The 17,212-nt window shown below is 44.3% G+C and overlaps 1 protein-coding gene and 1 long non-coding RNA gene across 6 annotated transcripts in view; one reads left to right on the top strand and one right to left on the bottom strand.

The window, feature by feature from the left end:
* Positions 1-453: 453 nt before the first annotated feature.
* LOC144270575 (uncharacterized) lies at positions 454-5,656 on the bottom strand. Its single transcript, XR_013347176.1, has 3 exons — positions 5,425-5,656; positions 2,041-2,308; positions 454-1,069 (listed from the first exon to the last, which is right to left on the bottom strand). It is a non-coding gene; the product is annotated as an uncharacterized LOC144270575 (long non-coding RNA).
* Positions 5,340-17,212, top strand: part of BCL2L13 (BCL2 like 13) — a 112,531-nt gene continuing 100,658 nt past the window's right edge. For 2 of the 5 annotated variants that reach the window (XM_077827117.1, XM_077827107.1), the window contains exons 1-2: positions 5,340-5,555; positions 16,721-16,914. In XM_077827117.1, coding sequence (XP_077683243.1) covers positions 16,794-16,914 — 121 coding nt within the window. In that variant the 5' untranslated portion in view covers positions 5,340-5,555; positions 16,721-16,793. Of the gene's footprint in view, positions 5,556-6,659; positions 6,828-16,720; positions 16,915-17,212 lie in introns of all 5 variants that reach the window. The other 3 variants (XM_077827099.1, XM_077827126.1, XM_077827091.1) reach the window with 3 other exon arrangements.

Here is a 17,212-nt window from a genome sequence, read left to right as displayed (position 1 = left end):
TACGCTGGCAGCCTGGACAACAGTAAGGACTGGTTCAACCATAGGCTGAGCAAGTGCAGAATGATGGTGGAATGTGCCTTTGGATGTTTAAAAGGTTGCTGGTGCTGTTTGCTTACTAGGTTAGATCTCAGTGAAAACAATATCCCCATTGTTATTGCTGCCTTCTGTGCTTCATAATATCTGTGAAACAAAGGGAGAAAAGTTTCTGCCAGGGTGCGGGGGTTGAGACAAATCGCCTGGCAGCCAATTTTGAGCAGCCAGACACCAGGGCAATAAGAAGAGCACATCAAGGGTCTCTGCTCTCCGTGAGGCTTTGAAAGCCAGTTTCAACAATGAGCCAGAGTAATGTGACACTTACCTAGGTTGTTTTTACCAAACTGTCCCCTCTATTGCATTTTCTCCCCTGTAAATTCCACCCCCACCAACCACCGTGTGTTGAATGAATAAAGAGCCTTTTCTCCTCAATCCATTAAGTTTTATTATGCACACAAACACACAGAGACAGCAAAGAAAAGTAAGATATTCTGAGGCAAAAGGGCTGGTAACACTGGCGGGGTGGGGGAGAAACAAGGAAAGCTTGCTTACAGATGCACTGCAATAACAATCAAAGGTGTGGGAATGCGTGCCTTCTGGTCCTTGTACTCTCCCCTGGTGTTGAGTGCAAGGGATACTGAACTTCCCTCCCGCCTTATAGGACGTTTGGGAGAGGAGGATGTAGAACTGGGTGATGATGGCAGCAGGTTCAGCATAGGCTGCAGAGGGACTCTCGCATCCAGCTGCCTTTCTTGAACCTCAACCAGATGCCTCAACATGTCTGATTGTTCCTTCATAATCCGCAGCATCTCTTCCTATGTGGCACGCTCTTGTTCCCTGCATGCTCTCCTGTCCTCCCTGTCCATGTCCAGGTTCTCAGACAGTATAATCCTCCATGCTCTGAGCTCCGTCTTGTCACTCTTGGAGGCACGCATTAACTCATTGAACTTGTCCTCCCGAGTCTTCTTTTTCTGCCTTCTAATCTGGGAAAGTCTCTGTCCCAGTGTGGAGGATGCATTGGTGGACAAGGTTTCAGCTGCAAGGAATGCAAAGCACAAGGGTAGCATTAACAGCGCATACACTGTTTCTGGTGCAAGGTTAATTTTTTTTTTAATAAAAAAAGAACCACCCCTCAATACACTTCACTGAAAGCCACAATGTAATCACAACTGCTGGCTATTGCAAGAGTTGGTTTGCTGCTCCAGCCATGGTGAGTAAGGCCACGAGGCATGGGCAAGAGGTCTTGTGCTGTTGCTTTTGTGAAGACATTCTCGGGATCACAGGTTGGAACTTGAGAAAAGTCCCCTTTCCCCTGGCAACCTGGATAGTTTGTTACAAATAGTTTGTTACAAATAGTTCCCCCAAATAGTTTGTTACAAAAGCGGCACAGCACAGTGTTGGGGGAGTGCGAAGGGAGACAAATAGGAAGCCCCTCCCCACTTTTTTTCCAGTGCTGCTTGCAATACACGGTGATCCCTTCCAACCATGGCACCTTTGGGAAAGCATGGTTGTGTGACCCATATTTCACCAAACGGTGGGTGGATTACTTGTTGGATTGTTTGCGGTTTAAGGGCTAGCATTGAAAACTTCCCCTCATCTCTCCTTGGTGACCCTATGCGATATCACTCTCCTGAGGGTAACAGAGGCTGCAAGGGAGCAGATGCTGCAAGTGTCTGGATGCAGACCTGGTCCTTATGCTGCAATGATGCCAGCAGAGTTAATACTGGAGTGGAACGGGAAAGTGTTCTACCATGGGGGACAAAATAAGGCAGTCCTTCCCAAAAACCTTCTGTAAAGGATTGCAGAGTACCTCCATGAAAGTTTCCAAGCAATCTCCATGGAGGATTCCCACGCCATCCCCATGCACATAAATAGTCTTTTTTGGAGAGCACCCTCTGCATAGCTGGAGTGGCCACCAATACCCACTACACCTATTTTTTTGTTCAGATTAAACATAAAAAATAATAGCATGTAACCCCTACAGTTTGATTGGAAATGTGTACTCACCAGAGGAGCCTTCCCCGGCATCATGCTCCGCCGCCAATTGGTCCTGTGAAGGGATGGGCTCCAGGGTTAAAAACAGTTCTTGGCTGGCAGGGAGAATGGATCTTCCACTTGCCTACCTTACATTCTCCTCCTCTGCCTTGTCAACAATGTCCTCCTCATTGTTGCTCGAAGTCGCCCAGGACTCCTGGAAGGTATCCACTGAGCGTTTTGGGGTAGTTGTGTGGTTGCCGTTGAGAATCACATGCAGCTCCTCATAAAAGTGACATGTCTGTGGGGCAGAACCAGAACAACTGTTTGCCTCCCTTGTCTTCTGGTACACTTAGAATCATAGAATCATAGAATATCAGGATTGGAAGGGACCTCAGGAGGTCATCTAGTCCAACCCCCTGCTCAAAGCAGGACTGATCCCCAATTAGATCATCCCAGCCAGGGCTTTGTCAAGCCTGACCTTAAAAACTTCTAAGGAAGGAGATTCCACCACCTCCCTAGGTAACACATTCCAGTGCTTTACCACCCTCCTAGTGAAAAAGTTTTTCCTAATATCCAACCTAAATCTCCCCCACTGCAACTTGAGACCATTACTCCTTGTTCTGTCATCAGCTACCACTGAGAACAGTCTACAGCCATCCTCTTTGGAACCCCCTTTCAGGTAGTTGAAAGCAGCTATCAAATCCCCCCTCATTCTTCTCTTCCGTGGACTAAACATCCCCAGCCTCTCCTCATAACTCATGTGTTCCAGTCCCCTAATCATTTTTGTTGCCCTCTGCTGGACTCTTTCCAATTTTTCCACATCCTTCTTGTAGTGTGGGGCCCAAAACTGGACACAGTACTCCAGATGAGGCCTCACCAGTGTCGAATAGAGGGGAACGATCACATCCCTCGATCTGCTGGCAATGCCCCTCTTATACATCCCAAAATGCCATTGGCCTTCTTGGCAACAAGAGCACACTGTTGACTCATATCCAGCTTCTCGTCCACTGTAACCCCTAGGTCCTTTTCTGCAGAACTGCTGCCTAGCCATTCGGTCCCTAGTCTGTAGCGGTGCATTGGATTCTTCGGTCCTAAGTGCAGGACTCTGCACTTGTCCTTGTTGAACCTCATCAGATTTCTTTTGGCCCAATCCTCCACAGCCTGTGGGTCCAGAGACAAGGATTTGGCTCTGTGGACTCAATTCTGTGCTGATAGGCACCCCGTGCAATCCCATAGGCTTCAGTGGGGTGTAAATCAGAATAGAATTTATACCTATAGGTTTTCTAATGTCAACAAATCTTGTCAACACAGACATCAGGAGCTGAATAACTGCTCAAGCTTAATTTTTTCACATTTAATTTTATTTCTTGCATTAATCATTGCCCCTCTGTTAATGCCCAACCCTGTGTCCTCAGTAGTTCCTGATCAGCACTGATGTACACTGCTTTGAGAAGATCACAGCCAGATGCTGTTACTTATATCTCCTTTTTCCCTATCAATTACATTTTATAATTGCACCTTCGTTATAGTTCCCTTTTACTACTGGACCACTTTTACCAGCTCAGCCCTCATGACAGCACAAGTTACCCATCCCAATCCAGGAAGCTGAGGTCACTGGTTTCAAATCCTGAGCCCACTGCACTGGACCAGTGAGTTTTGGAGGAAAACCTCAGCTCTACCTTTTATATAAGAGCTTAATAAGAGCGTGAGTGTGAGCAGCACAACAAATCAGATAACTCTGTTACAAAAATATTATTTCTGAAAACTATCCTGGTCACTGGAACAAAGTATTTAACTTATCACATTTATCAGGAGGTAAAACAAAACCTTGTCATGTATAAACAAATATTTATAAAAGTGCATACAGCTTAGTGTCTGAACACATATGTAGATATGTTATTTATAGACTTCTTCATTTTCAAGTGGCACTGCTGCGTGTTCCTTGTGTAGCCCTTCTCCCCCATACCCTGCACAATCTTGGCATAGATGTCAGCATTTCTTCTGCTGGACTGGAGCTCTGCCTGCACAGACTCTTCTCCCCAGACAGCAATAAGATCCACCACCTCGTGAGTACTCCATGCTCGAGCGTGTTTGCGGTCTTGAGTCTCCATGATTAGTTGTGCTGGTGAGCTCTCCATGTTGATCAAACAGGAAATGAAAATTCAAAAGTTCCTGGGGCTTTAACAGTGAAGTGTCTGTTTCCTGTGTACCTGGCTGATGTGCAATGGAGTTGAAAGTGCTCTCCAGAGTGGTCACAATGGAGCACTGTGGGACACCTCCCGGAGGCCAATTCATTCGAATTACACAACGCAGTGTCTACACTATCCCCATGTTGACCCATGGATGTCGAATCAAGCACTACACCTCTCGCAGAGGTGAAGTATAGAAGTCGACTTTACAGGCTTCTTAGGTTGACGGGAGGGACTCGGTAGTGTGGACACATACATTATTAGATTGATTTAACGCAGCTTATGTAAACCTACATTTGTAGTGTAGACCAGGCCTAAGTTTATTGGGTAGGGCTGACTACTACTGTGGTATTTGGGGACAGTGTCAGTTTTCTCCAAGCGATCAGCTTGTGGAATGTTCACAGGTCACCCTTAGGCATTTGTAGCATGTGTTACATTTGGGAGAGTTATTGAATACTGCTTCTTGGAGCAGTGCCTTTCTACTCAACATAGACCAAGCAGTTGCTGCTTAACAAATAATAATAAAAATAATAGCCAAAACCCCTGTATTGCAATGCAATGTCTTTTTTGCTGTATCCTGGTGAATTATTGACGATTTTTGGCACAGTCAGTAGGGACGCTTAGTTTTCTTGGGGGCGCACATATTTTAGTTGGGTGGGAGAGCAGGTTTGGTGAGGTGGAGTTGGTGTGGTTTTTTTGTTCTGGACTTTGGAGCTGAGAGAAAGATTTAAAATACTGGAAATATTAATGAGGCAGGAGGACACAGGGACAGATGATCCCAGCCCAGCTCCATGGGGCAGTTGGGTCAGAGGGACACGGGGCCAGGAGGACTGGGGGCAATGGGGCCAGGGGGCCCCAGGACAAGCCCATCCCCATCGAGGGCAATGGGCCAGAGAGTCGCAGGGGCAGGACGACCCCAGGAGAGTGCCCTAGGGGGCAGTGGGACCGGGGTACAGGACCGTGCGGTCGGGGTGAGGGAGCCTGAGCCGGCGTGAGGGCGCTTCCGTCACGCGTTGAGCGGGGGAAACCCGGCTGCAACGGGTCAGCGAGTCAGGCGGACGCCTATCTCACCCTCACGCGCCCCTCACCGCCGCCATGACAGGTACCGAGGCGGAAGTTACCCATTGGCTAGAGCCGAGGGGGGTTTGCTATCGCCGCCGCGTGGAGGTCACACGACGCGAACCGTCCTTACAGTTCCCGCGTGACGTGACCACGGTAACGTTACCTGATGCCCTTTCGCTCCCCCCCCTCTCCATCATGGCGGCGTCTGTAATTTAGGGCAGCTGCGAGTGCCGCGCGCACGCACAGGTTGGAGGCAGCGCCGCGCGTCCGCTGCCGCCGCCTCGCGAGACTCAGGTAAGGGGTCTGCACTCTACGCGCGCCCCTCACTCCCCTCCTCGGCGCGCGCGTGCGGCTCGTGGCGAGGAGGGTGGGGGTTCCGCGCGGGCGCGCGAGGCCCCGACCCCCTCCCCCGGGGTCGGACTCGGTGCCTTGAGAACTTTCACAGGGGGGAGCGCGGGGGGGGCGGTGTCAGTACCGGTAACGGGGGGGGAGGAGCCCCGCCACAGGCCCCTCTCCAGCTACCACCTCCCCCTCCCCCCCACTGGTTGCCTGGCCTCTCGGTGCGGAGGGGGCTGCGCCCTGCGGTGTGTCCGCGCGCGGGTGACGGTTTGGGGCGCCGTGGCTGAAGGACGTGCCCTCCCCCCGCCGGCGCCCGCGCCCCCGCCCCAGGCCGCCCAGCAGCGCGGGTGCCACAGGTGATGCGGCTGGCGCTGCAGCTGGCGGCCCCGCCGTGCCCTGGGCTGGCAGCTCCCGAGCCCCGCGCTCTGCTCTTCCGAGAGCAGGTCCCGAGTCCCGGCTCGACCGCGCCTGCACGGGGTGCCCAGGGCCGCGTGGCTGACTGGTTCCTCCCTTCGGGAGAGGGGGAAACGCCGTGCCAGACCCGGGGTCCTGCTTGTCTACAGCCCTGTCTGCGGCATCTGCCTCTACCCCAGGTGTTTGGAGGGGGACGTGCCAGAAACCCTGTGAGGGGCAGTTCTTTTTAACTGTTTATTTAGTAAGTTTTAACAAGTTCTGGAATCCTTGCCGTGTAATTAATAGAAACAAAGCAATGGTTTTCTCAGTGAGCTTTTATTCAGAGAGGCATTGTACAGAAGTGAACAATGCATTTGAAGAAGTGGGTTTTTTTACCTGTGAAAGCTTATGCCCAGATTAATCCCTTAGTCTTTAAGGTGCCACCGGATTCCTCATTGTTATTACAGGAATATAGACACCCACTCTTTCTGTTTAATTGGGGATTACCCTATTATAGGGTGAGCATCTTTACAACACCCATAATATGTCCTTTCTAGTGATCTCACTAAACTGAGTGAAATCTCTGTACATACATATAACAACCAGGTATGTTGATCAAATGTTAATGTTCAAATAAATTGGACAGGTGTGTTGGGTTTTTTGCAGGTGAATGTGCTTTGAGTATTGAAATATCAAATATCTAACTATCTCTAATGGACAACTCTTGAGGGAAGTTTAAAATGTAAACACAAGGAAGAGTGTGGAGGATCTGAATGGCAAATGATTTGGAGGCATATAGATCAGGTGGCTGAAGGATGTGACTTGGCTGCACAGGTATATGTGCCTACATTGGCGTGCATGTGCTGATATAGCATACGGGCATATGATTTCTGTTCATTTCATCATTCCTACCTTACTGACTGACTTATTGCTTTGATTTGCCTCTTGCCATTTTTCTATCTATAGAGGTATTTATACCTCGCTTATCACTAGAGTATCTTTATTCTGAAAGGTCTGCTCAGCTGTTCCACTGACTATACTTGTGTGAATGTTTTTAAACTAATATACCAATTGGTTAACTTATATTTCAACTATCATTTTTAATTTATGCAACATGAAATTAAATGGCATTGCAAACTACTAAAAATGAATGAAAACTAATAAAGTTGGGGTTTTAATGATTTATCAACTTCATGGTTTAGGGTCAAAGTTTGCAAAAGGTTGAGAACCTCTTCATTAGGTCATTTAATTGTTCTTTTTTAAAAAAAATCAAACCATTTGTTTATGGGATAATGTAATTAAATGCGCATTCTAAGGTTAACTAAAACCACACCCCAAATAAATGACTACCACAGAGCTTTTCACTGTTTTTCAATCCATTAAATGTCACTTGAGAAACAGAGACAAGGTGGGTGAGGTAATATCTTTTATTGGACCAGCTTCAGTTGGTGAAAGAGGTTTTGAGCTACACTGAGCTTTGAAGAAGAGCTCCGTGTGGCTCCAAAGCTTGTCTCTCTCACTCACAGAAGTTGGTCCATCAAAAGATATTACCTCACCCACCTACCTGTTCTGGGACCAACATGACTACAATACCACTACAGACAACTTGAGAAATAGTAACAGATGAAATATTGATTAATTTCCAGTAGGAACTGAAATGTTTAAATTTTGATGAAATTTTGACCATTTACTAAAACCAGTTAGTGTCACCTAGGCCTGATCTACACTTAAAACATAGGTCGACATAACTACGGTGTTAAAGGGTGTGAAAAGTCCACATCTGAGTGCCATAGCTCTACCAACTGAACCTCTGGTATGGATGCAGCTAAGTCAATGGAAGAATGCTTCTGTCAACCTAGGATATCATTGCTTGGGAAGGTGGAGTTCCTACAGCATGAAAAACCCTTTCCGTTGCTGTAGTCTGTATCTGCACTACGGGATACTGCAACGGAGCTATGGCACCTTAGCTATGCTGCTATAGCACACATAGTGTAGATGTGGCCAGAGTGGCAATACCTCAAGATGTGTGTAGTTATTTTCCAACTCTTGCAAAAGCAGGTGCTATGGGGAATTCTAGCAGATGGAGACATTCTCGGAGACCAATTACTGCCAGGTTAAACCACGGTGGAAAAATAGTGGTGTTTTTTCTATATAAAAAATCATTTAAAATTTAAATTGGATTTCTTGATTTTGTTAAAATTATATTTTTTTTCTGTGTAAAAATAAACCTGTTGAAAATGAAATCTGTATTTAATAAAAAAATGTTAAGGCCTAAACTTATTTAGTTGTAAATGTGAAACATGTTCTGAGAAGAGAAATTTGTGTATCCGAAACATATAAGGTTGTTTTGTTAATAAAAATAAATTTATATGCTGTTTTGTGCGTTTAAATTCCAGCTATGACCTGAATGCAGCTTGACACAAATCATGAGCAAAAAGTTAATTATGTAGTAAATAAGCAATACATATTTAACCATTTCCTAACATACTAAAAATGTACAATTAATAAGAATCTGAAAATATTAAGATATATAATTTCTTAAACAATATATATATATATATATATATATATATATATAGTTATAATGTACCCTTCAGTGTAGCAAAAAGATGTACCAGATGTAGTGTAAAGGCTCTGGTTGTTAATAAACCTGTTTTAATAGTTACATCAACCAGTGAGCATGCACCTTTCTGTAGAACAGAGGTCCCCAAACGGTGGAGCGTGCACAGAGGAATGTTTGGCGGGGCGCGACTGGGGCCCAGATGAGCCACCACGGGGGGAGGGAGCACCACCCAGCTCTGTTCTTGGCCCTGGTCCCATGCCCAGGGGCCTGGGCTGTCAGCCCCGGGCAAGGTTCCTCTCCTGCCCCCAGCCTTGGCCCCTTTACCCCTGTCTGTGTCCCGTTCCCGCCCCCCAAACTGTGGCCCCAGTCCCGGCTCTGGGGGGGGCGAAGTGTGGACAACGGTAAGCGGGGGCATGAGGTAAAAAGTTTTGGGGACCACTGCTTTAGAAAATAACTGGCATATAAATGGAAAAGTTGATTAAAATTGATTACTAAAATCAACTTTTTCCACTTGATGATTTAAATAATTATTTTAATACCTTGATTTAAATCAATCCACTAGTCCAGTGGTTCTCAAACTTTAGCAACCTGAGGTCCTCTATTTTTATTTAAAATTTGTAGCGGATCCCCAAGCTGGCTTTTTATTTTCCCTGGGGATGCTCAGCCCCCACTACGCCCCCACTCCACCCCTGCCTCCAAGCCCCATCCCACCTCACTTCTTCCAGCTGTACCCTTCCCCCTCCTCTTCCCCACCTCTTTTTGCCTCTTCCCTTGTGGTGTGCAGGAGGTAGGAGGAGGAGTTGATCAGCGGGGCCGGTGGACCCCCTGGAGTACACTCAGACCCCAGCTTGAGAACCGCTGCACTAGTCCACTCTTAGTTTCAGTTCAAAATTGTCTTGCAGTGCTTCTCTGAACTTGTAGAGCATTTCACTGACTTTCTTCTTTTGCTGGTTTGAGGAATGATCTTCATATGTTTATGACCAGTGAAGCTCCTTGGGATCTGTTGTTTTTTAATAAAAAGTGCTATGTAAATAAAACATCTTAGATTAAGGACTTGTCTACATTACCTGCAGGATCGACGGGCAGTGATCGATCCAGTGGGTGTTGATTTATTGCGTATAGTCTATTCACGATAAATCGACTGCCAAGCGCTCTCCTGTTGACTCCGGTACTCCACCGGAGCGAGAGGTGCAGGCAGAGTCGCTAGGGGAGCGTCAGCTGTCGACTCACCGCAGTGAAGACACCGCGGTGAGTGGATCTAAGTATGGCGACTTCAGCTATATTATTCACGTAGCTGAAGTTGCGTAACTTAGATTGATCCTCCCCAGTGTAACCCAGGCCTAAGGTGCGATGTAAAGTGTAATGGGTGAATTGGCTGAACTGAGACTCGTAACTATTTCAAGGTATTATGCTGGAGAGAGGGTCCAGAATTGTGGAATATTTCAAAAGTGTGCTGCTTTTAAAAACCATTTTAATTTTAAGGCTATGTCATCACTATAGCGATCACTCAAGTTAGCCTAGCTTGAGTGAGAGTGGTCACACTGCAGAAAAATACATGAAGAGCCTGGAGTGATTGTGTTAGCAGCTGACAAGCTGTGCTTACTCAGGCCATAAACTAGACCCCCTGGTAGGCCAGCAACTTTAGGGGAGACACTTGAGTTATAACTTGAGTTAACTATGCAGTGAACCCAAGACATAACAGAGCTGCTATACTTGAGGCTGTGTATTTCTAGAGTGTTAAATAGACTGCTGGTAAGGCTAGTCCTCTCCCATTATCCTTTATAAACCTGGCAATAAAAAACCTGTAGTATTCTATTAGTTTCAGAGTAACAGCCGTGTTAGTCTGTATTCGCAAAAAGAAAAGGAGTACTTGTGGCACCTTAGAGACTAACCAATTTATTTGAGCATGAGCTTTCGTGAGCTACAGCTCACTTCATCAGATGCATACCGTGGAAACTGCAGCAGACTTTATATATACACAGAGAATATGAAACAATACCTCCTCCCACCCCACTGTCCTGCTGGTAATAGCTTATCTAAAGTAATTGTCAGGTTAGGCCATTTCCAGCACAAATCCAGGTTTTCTCACCCTCCACCCCCCCACACAAATTCACTCTCCTGCTGGTGATAGCCCATCCAAAGTGACAACTCTTTACACAATGTGCATGATAATGAAGTTAGGCCATTTCCTGCACAAATCCAGGTTCTCTCACTCCCTCACCCCCCTCCAAAAACCCACCCCCATACACACACAAACTCACTCTCCTGCTGGTAATAGCTCATCCAAACTGACCACTCTCCAAGTTTAAATCCAAGTTAAATCAGAACATCTGGGGGGGGGGGTAGGAAAAAACAAGAGGAAATAGGCTACCTTGCATAATGACTTAGCCACTCCCAGTCTCTATTTAAGCCTAAATTAATAGTATCCAATTTGCAAATGAATTCCAATTCAGCAGTTTCTCGCTGGAGTCTGGATTTGAAGTTTTTTTGTTTTAAGATAGCGACCTTCATGTCTGTGATTGCGTGACCAGAGAGATTGAAGTGTACTCCGACTGGTTTATGAATGTTATAATTCTTGACATCTGATTTGTGTCCATTTATTTATGCATTTATAGCTATTAGTGTAGCTATAAATGCATAAGGTGGGTCTCTGATCCATAAGAGTTAAATGGATACCCAGTGAATCTTGGTGACATCTGGTAGAGTGTACTTTAAGGCAGTAGTTCAATACAGCTGCATGTTGACTGTAAGTTTAGTAAGGCAAATGGAAAGCTGAATGTGCACTGAAATCCCATCTAATAGGCGAGGGCTAAAACATAGGAAAGCCCCTTCACCAGAGGATTGTAAACATTGTGTTCATTGGTAGCTTGTCTATTGCCATGTAATTGATGTAAGACCCTGCCACAGATTAGGATGCGGCAGACTGCATGAGGAAATGTCAGTCTGGCTGACCACATCAGTTCCCAGGTTAGTTGAATGGCTGAGCCCATGTCAAACAGATAATGGAGGTTTTTCTTGATGGGGGTTGGGGAGAGAGGAATATGGGTCACAAACTTAAATATAGAGATTTTTAATGGGGATTGGGTTTTGTGAAGTAACAGTATTGTTAGCCATTCACAATAATGAATATGAGCCCTTGCATTTTGTTTTGATAAGGAGTAATCAGTCTCTTGTTCTTGTGTTAAATCCATTGCATCCATTTAATTTTTTTGCCTTTTCTTTTAAGACCCTTCATAACACTAATCTCTGGTTATTTGACCTCGGATCTTACACTGAGCACTGTTTTCTCTACTCCAGAAATGATGCCAGCCTTGATGAACATTTTGTCTGCTTCACTTATAAGTGTATTTGCTCCTTTTTCATTTTACCCTGAGACATGGAATGCCATCCCTCCTCTGATTTGCCTTGCCACTTCTCTTGTCTTTTTAATTTACTCTAAAATCTGGCCTCTTCTGTGAAGCCCACAGTATAAGAATCAATATTTTCTATTCATAATTGAAAAAAATCTTAACTATAAACCACTATGACCAATGAAAAAAGAAAAGGAGTACTTGTGGCACCTTAGAGACTAACCAATTTATTTGAGCATAAGCTTTCGTGAGCTACAGCTCACTTTATCGGATGCATGCTCTGGAAAATACAGAAGATATTTTTATACACACACACACCATGAAAAAAGGGGTGTTTATCACTACAAAAGGTTTTCTGTGCCCCCAAACCCACTCTCCTGTTGGTAATAGCTTATCTAAAGTGATCACTCTCCTTACAATGTGTATGATAATCAAGGTGGGCCATTTCCAGCACAAATCCAGGGTTTAACAAGAACGTCTGAGGAACTGTGTGTGTGTGGGGGGGGGGAAGGAATAAACAAGGGGAAATAGGTTACTTTTTAAAATGAATCAACCATTCCCAGTCTTTATTCAAGCCTATTTTCCCTTGTTTATTCCTCCCCCCACTGTTCCTCAGACGTTCTTTTTAAACCCTGGATTTGTGCTGGAAATGGCCCACCTTGATTATCATACACATTGTAAGGAGAGTGATCACTTTAGATAAGCTATTACCAGCAGGAGACTGGGGTGGGGGGAGAGAGAACCTTTTGTAGTGATAAACACCCATTTTTTCATGGTCTGTGTGTATAAAAACATCTTCTGTATTTTCCACAGTATGCATCCGATGAAGTGATCTGTAGCTCACGAAAGCTTATGCTCAAATAAATTGGTTAGTCTCTAAGGTGCCACAAGTACTCCTTTTCTTTTTGCAAATACAGACTAACACGGCTGTTACTCTGAAACCTATGATCAATGAGTAATCACATTATTGTATTGTAGGCCCTTCTTCCACAAAAACCAATAACTGAAGTGCCACCTCTTGGATTCTGAAGTTTGTCACTGATGTTTTTTCAGCAAAGCTGAGGACTCTTACTGTTCGTTCGTCTATACAGGTTCTTATGCTGTCATCTCTGTAGTTTTGGAGCTCCCAACATCTTTTATATGTGGCTTGTTCTTTCTTTCATCCTCTCCCCAGGGAAACATTTTAACCTCTTTTTCCAAACAGCCCATGACTTGATTTTTCAGAGATGCTGAGCATGTACTGAAATTCTCTTGAATTAGGCTTAAGTGTTGTATGAGGATCCCTGTACCACCGTGGAGTCCCATTCTTTGTGTATTGGTGTGCTCTCTTCCTTTCTATAGGTTTCTGGCTCAGATATCTCATCTAAGGATAGTGCCTCATTCTCTGTTAAAAATTGTTCTTAGATGATATATAGTACAGTGCTTGGATTCCTCGAGATACCATTTGAAATTTTTTCAGCTTGTGTAAGATAATCACAATCCTGCGCAGTTCAATTTCCATACCAAAGACCTCCAAGGAACCATGTAAATGCTGCAGGAAATGGTGGGAACCTGGGATGTTCTGTGAAACAGTATTGAACAAAAGCTGCATAACGTGTTGGGAAATGCGGTTTTAATTCAAACCATAACAAGGTTTAACCCATCTCATGAAAGTATGCTCTGCCTACCTAAATTTCCTTTGAAGTTTTAATTAGCTGTGGTGCTCTTCTTCTCATAATGTGTAGTAATGTTGTTGTGTAACAGCTTCTGTTCCACCCCAGAAACTGTTAGTGCTGGATGTAGCATTGTTTACAGTGTTGTCTATAAAGCACTTGGGGATGAAAGGTGCTATATGAATGTAAGATGATTAATGTGAGGCAAGAGATGCCATTATTCAGAAGTATCTCGCCATTAGTCTTGTGTATGAATTGCAGCTGCAGTCATATCTGCAGCAGAGGAGCCAACCATGGGGAATATTCCAGGCATTCTGAAATAAGCAAGAAGAGGCAGGGCTTCCCGGAGTATAGTCTAAATGAAAGTGATCTCCACACTGCTTTTACTACTAAATGAGTTTGAAAGTATTAAAGATCAAAAGGAATGGTTTAACTGCTTCCCCACTGACTCTCTTCCTTTTGCACCTTTTATTGACAAGTTCATTATCCTTTCCATATCACCTCAAAACAGCTCTATAGCAGTGTAACTTTTTTTTGCTTCTCTTCCACAATTTGGTTGCTCCAGCGAGCTATTTGAATGCCTTTGCAATAATAAGAAGGTTTAGAAGTTACTTCTAATGTCTCCTTTTGTGTCCAAATGAGATTTTTTCTTTTAAAGGCATCGTTTGCCGGACGGATTGTACTTATGGCCTTGTAATGCATTGTCCATACTGATCACAAGACATTCTGAAATTTAAACAGTAGGAATGGCCTAAAAGGCTCCTAAAGTAGTGCTCTGTTTTTCACAATATTTCATTACTATAAATCTAACCAGATTTATACTATTACATTTGGTGCTGTTTTTTAGCTAAAGGTAATTGTCACTAGTCCTGACAGTGATAGAACTATTCAGAACCCATCAAATAACTGTTTCTGTAGCCTCCATCATCTTTGGAGTGTACTGTCAGCTTCATCATTAGATGTCCACTCTAGCGGCAAAACATGCACTACTTATAGTTTGGAAATAACTATTTGAAGCAATTGAGAGCTTTTAAACTTTAAAATTGATCTTGAATTCCCTGACCATTGTGGTTGGCTTCCTTGTGCTTGACTAGATTCCCATTGGAAATAGTTATCCACACTTTGTTTTAATTAAGTAAATAGACACTAATAGTCTAAAACTTTTTAAAATCTGCCTTTTCTTTTCTGTGATTTCCATTTGAGATCTGGTTATTTTTTCTTTGCTACTCTTTCTCAGCTGTCATACTTAAGCTCTCTTGACTGTACGTTTTTTCATTTTTCTCTCATTTGAACGTTTATAAAGTGAAATACATAAAAGTAGTCGGAATGGAAAAGTTGATCAGCCAGATGTTTATATTGAAGATATTTGGATCTCTGTTTCATCAAGGGAAAGCGCCTGGCTGAGAAATTCAGTCTCATAACTTGCTGCTAGTCAGGGAGATACCCTCACACCTGCAGAGGGAGACATCTGTAAAGGATGTGGAATTCCTTTCCTCTGTTAACCATGTGGTGTTGCTGTTGGAACACTAAAGTGAATGAGAGATGACCACTGTCAGTTCAATTGTGCAATAAGGTGTGAGCAGCACCAGTGCTGGAATCTTATGAGAAGCAGCAGAAACAACAAAAAATTCAGCTGTTCCCTGGAAAGTAAGGATTGGGGAGAGGAGAGCTCTCTCTCTCTCTCTCTCCACCCTTACTCCCCCACAGTTTCCTGATATTGTATCCAAAGGGAACATTGCAGCTGCAACATGAAATTCACAAATCCCGTGAACTTCATGGCTGCACTACAGGCAGCAGTGAAACAGGCCAAGGTTCTGTCAGTTTCTAACTAATGTGTGAGACAAGACAGCAAAGTGAAACTATCTTATTAATTACTGGCAAGTAAACTTCTCAGACCCTATGTAAAGGCCCTAACTAAGCAGTAGCAAACTATACAGTTTTAAATTTAGAGGTATACTTGTCACGGAGTGTGGGGGAGTCCAGGCCCTGCATCCTTCTTCGTGGGATTCACTGAGACTCTCAGCCAGCCAGTAAAACAAAAGGTTTATTGGACAACAGGAACACAGTCTAAAACAGAGCTTGTGGGTACAACCAGGACCCCTCAGTCAAGTCCTTCTGGGGAAGCAGGGAACTTAGACCCCAGCCCTGGGGTTCCCTGCGTTCCACCACCCAGCACCAAACTGAAACTAAACCCCCCCCTTGGCGGGCTCTCTCCTGCAGCCTCTGTTCACATTCCTGGGCAGAGGTGTTACCTCCCCCTACTGGCTCAGGTTACAGGCTCTCAGATCTCCCATTGAAACTCCCCTGCCACATTCCCAAGTCAACACTCCCCCCTCCCTGCTGCATCACATCTCTCCCCCCTTCGAGACTGAACTGAGCGGGGTCACTCTGACCAGTGACCTGGGGAAGTTCAGGGCCCCCTCTCCGGGACAGCACATCTGCTATCAGGTTGGCACTTCCCCGCTCCCTGCTGCGTCACAATACTATTGGCTTAAAAACCACAATTTGAAAATTTATCTATTGTTAAAAGCATGAACAAAGATTACTATAAATGAGAGATTAGAGAGAAAAATCTTTCTGGTAGTTTTTCTGCACTTAACAGCACTTTGTAGGTTCCCAGATTTGCAGTTCCACTATAATCAGTTTTCTCTGTTTATGCTGGTCTGTCACGCAGCAACAGGGAAAGAGAAGAACATTTATGAAAATAGGAAATTTGCGATTTCCTACTTTGTATGGCAAGTGATTAGAAAGCCACAAAAATGTGAGCTGAATTCATGTATGTGTAGAAACAAACATGTTTTTAACTCTGTTAAGCCTAGTTTTCCAGTTAACTGTCTTCCTTTATAAACAAAAGTTTCTCCAGTCTGAGGCATGTAAGAGAGTGCCCACCATCTCCTTTTCCATTTTAATCGAGCCATATATTTTTGGATGATACTGGAGTGGAAAAGAAAGGAAAGAAAAGTTGTCTTGGACTGAGGCGTTGTTAGGCAAAGCTTCACCCTAAAGCAAATGGAAACAGCAATTATAAATTTGCCGTAGGGTATTGAGATGGAAACTCTTAAGAGTCTTCAGCAGAATCTTGGGGCGTGATTGCTCTTACTGTAATAGGGAGTGTGGATTTCTGCTCTTCCTTACAAAAAAAATTAATCTTCTCTCTTTCAGTCTGTCTTACCCTCTTAGCCAGAAGGAAAACTACGTGCACCATTAACCCTGTGGAGCATTGCAAGTCAATCCAATGGCGTCCTCTACTGCTGTGCCTGTAGGATTTCACTATGAAACAAAATATGTTGTTCTCAGCTACCTGGGGCTCTTGTCACAGGAGAAGCCACAAGAGCAACATCCTCCCTCGACTCCAGGTAACATTGTATTTACATGTGTGGTTGCTTTATCAATTAACTGTAGAATTGAGAAATCTGTCTTGTATGTATGTAAAAAGTGCAAAAAGCGGCAGCTAGACATGTGTATCTCATCTGATATGTTCATTTTTAAAATAACATGAAGACCTGGAGGTAGAAACAAAGCAGTTCACATCTAGTTCACTGGTTTAATTTCAGCTGAGTCCATAGTGACTAAAACTTATTATCACCGTGTTGTTTGTCATATATGAAACACATAGGTGGTCTCAGTATAGCTCAGTATTGTTCCTTGACGTTA

This window comes from Eretmochelys imbricata, chromosome 1, assembly GCF_965152235.1.
Source record: "Eretmochelys imbricata isolate rEreImb1 chromosome 1, rEreImb1.hap1, whole genome shotgun sequence".
NCBI lineage: Eukaryota > Metazoa > Chordata > Testudines > Cheloniidae > Eretmochelys > Eretmochelys imbricata.
This window is presented reverse-complemented; position numbering and strand designations above follow the sequence as displayed.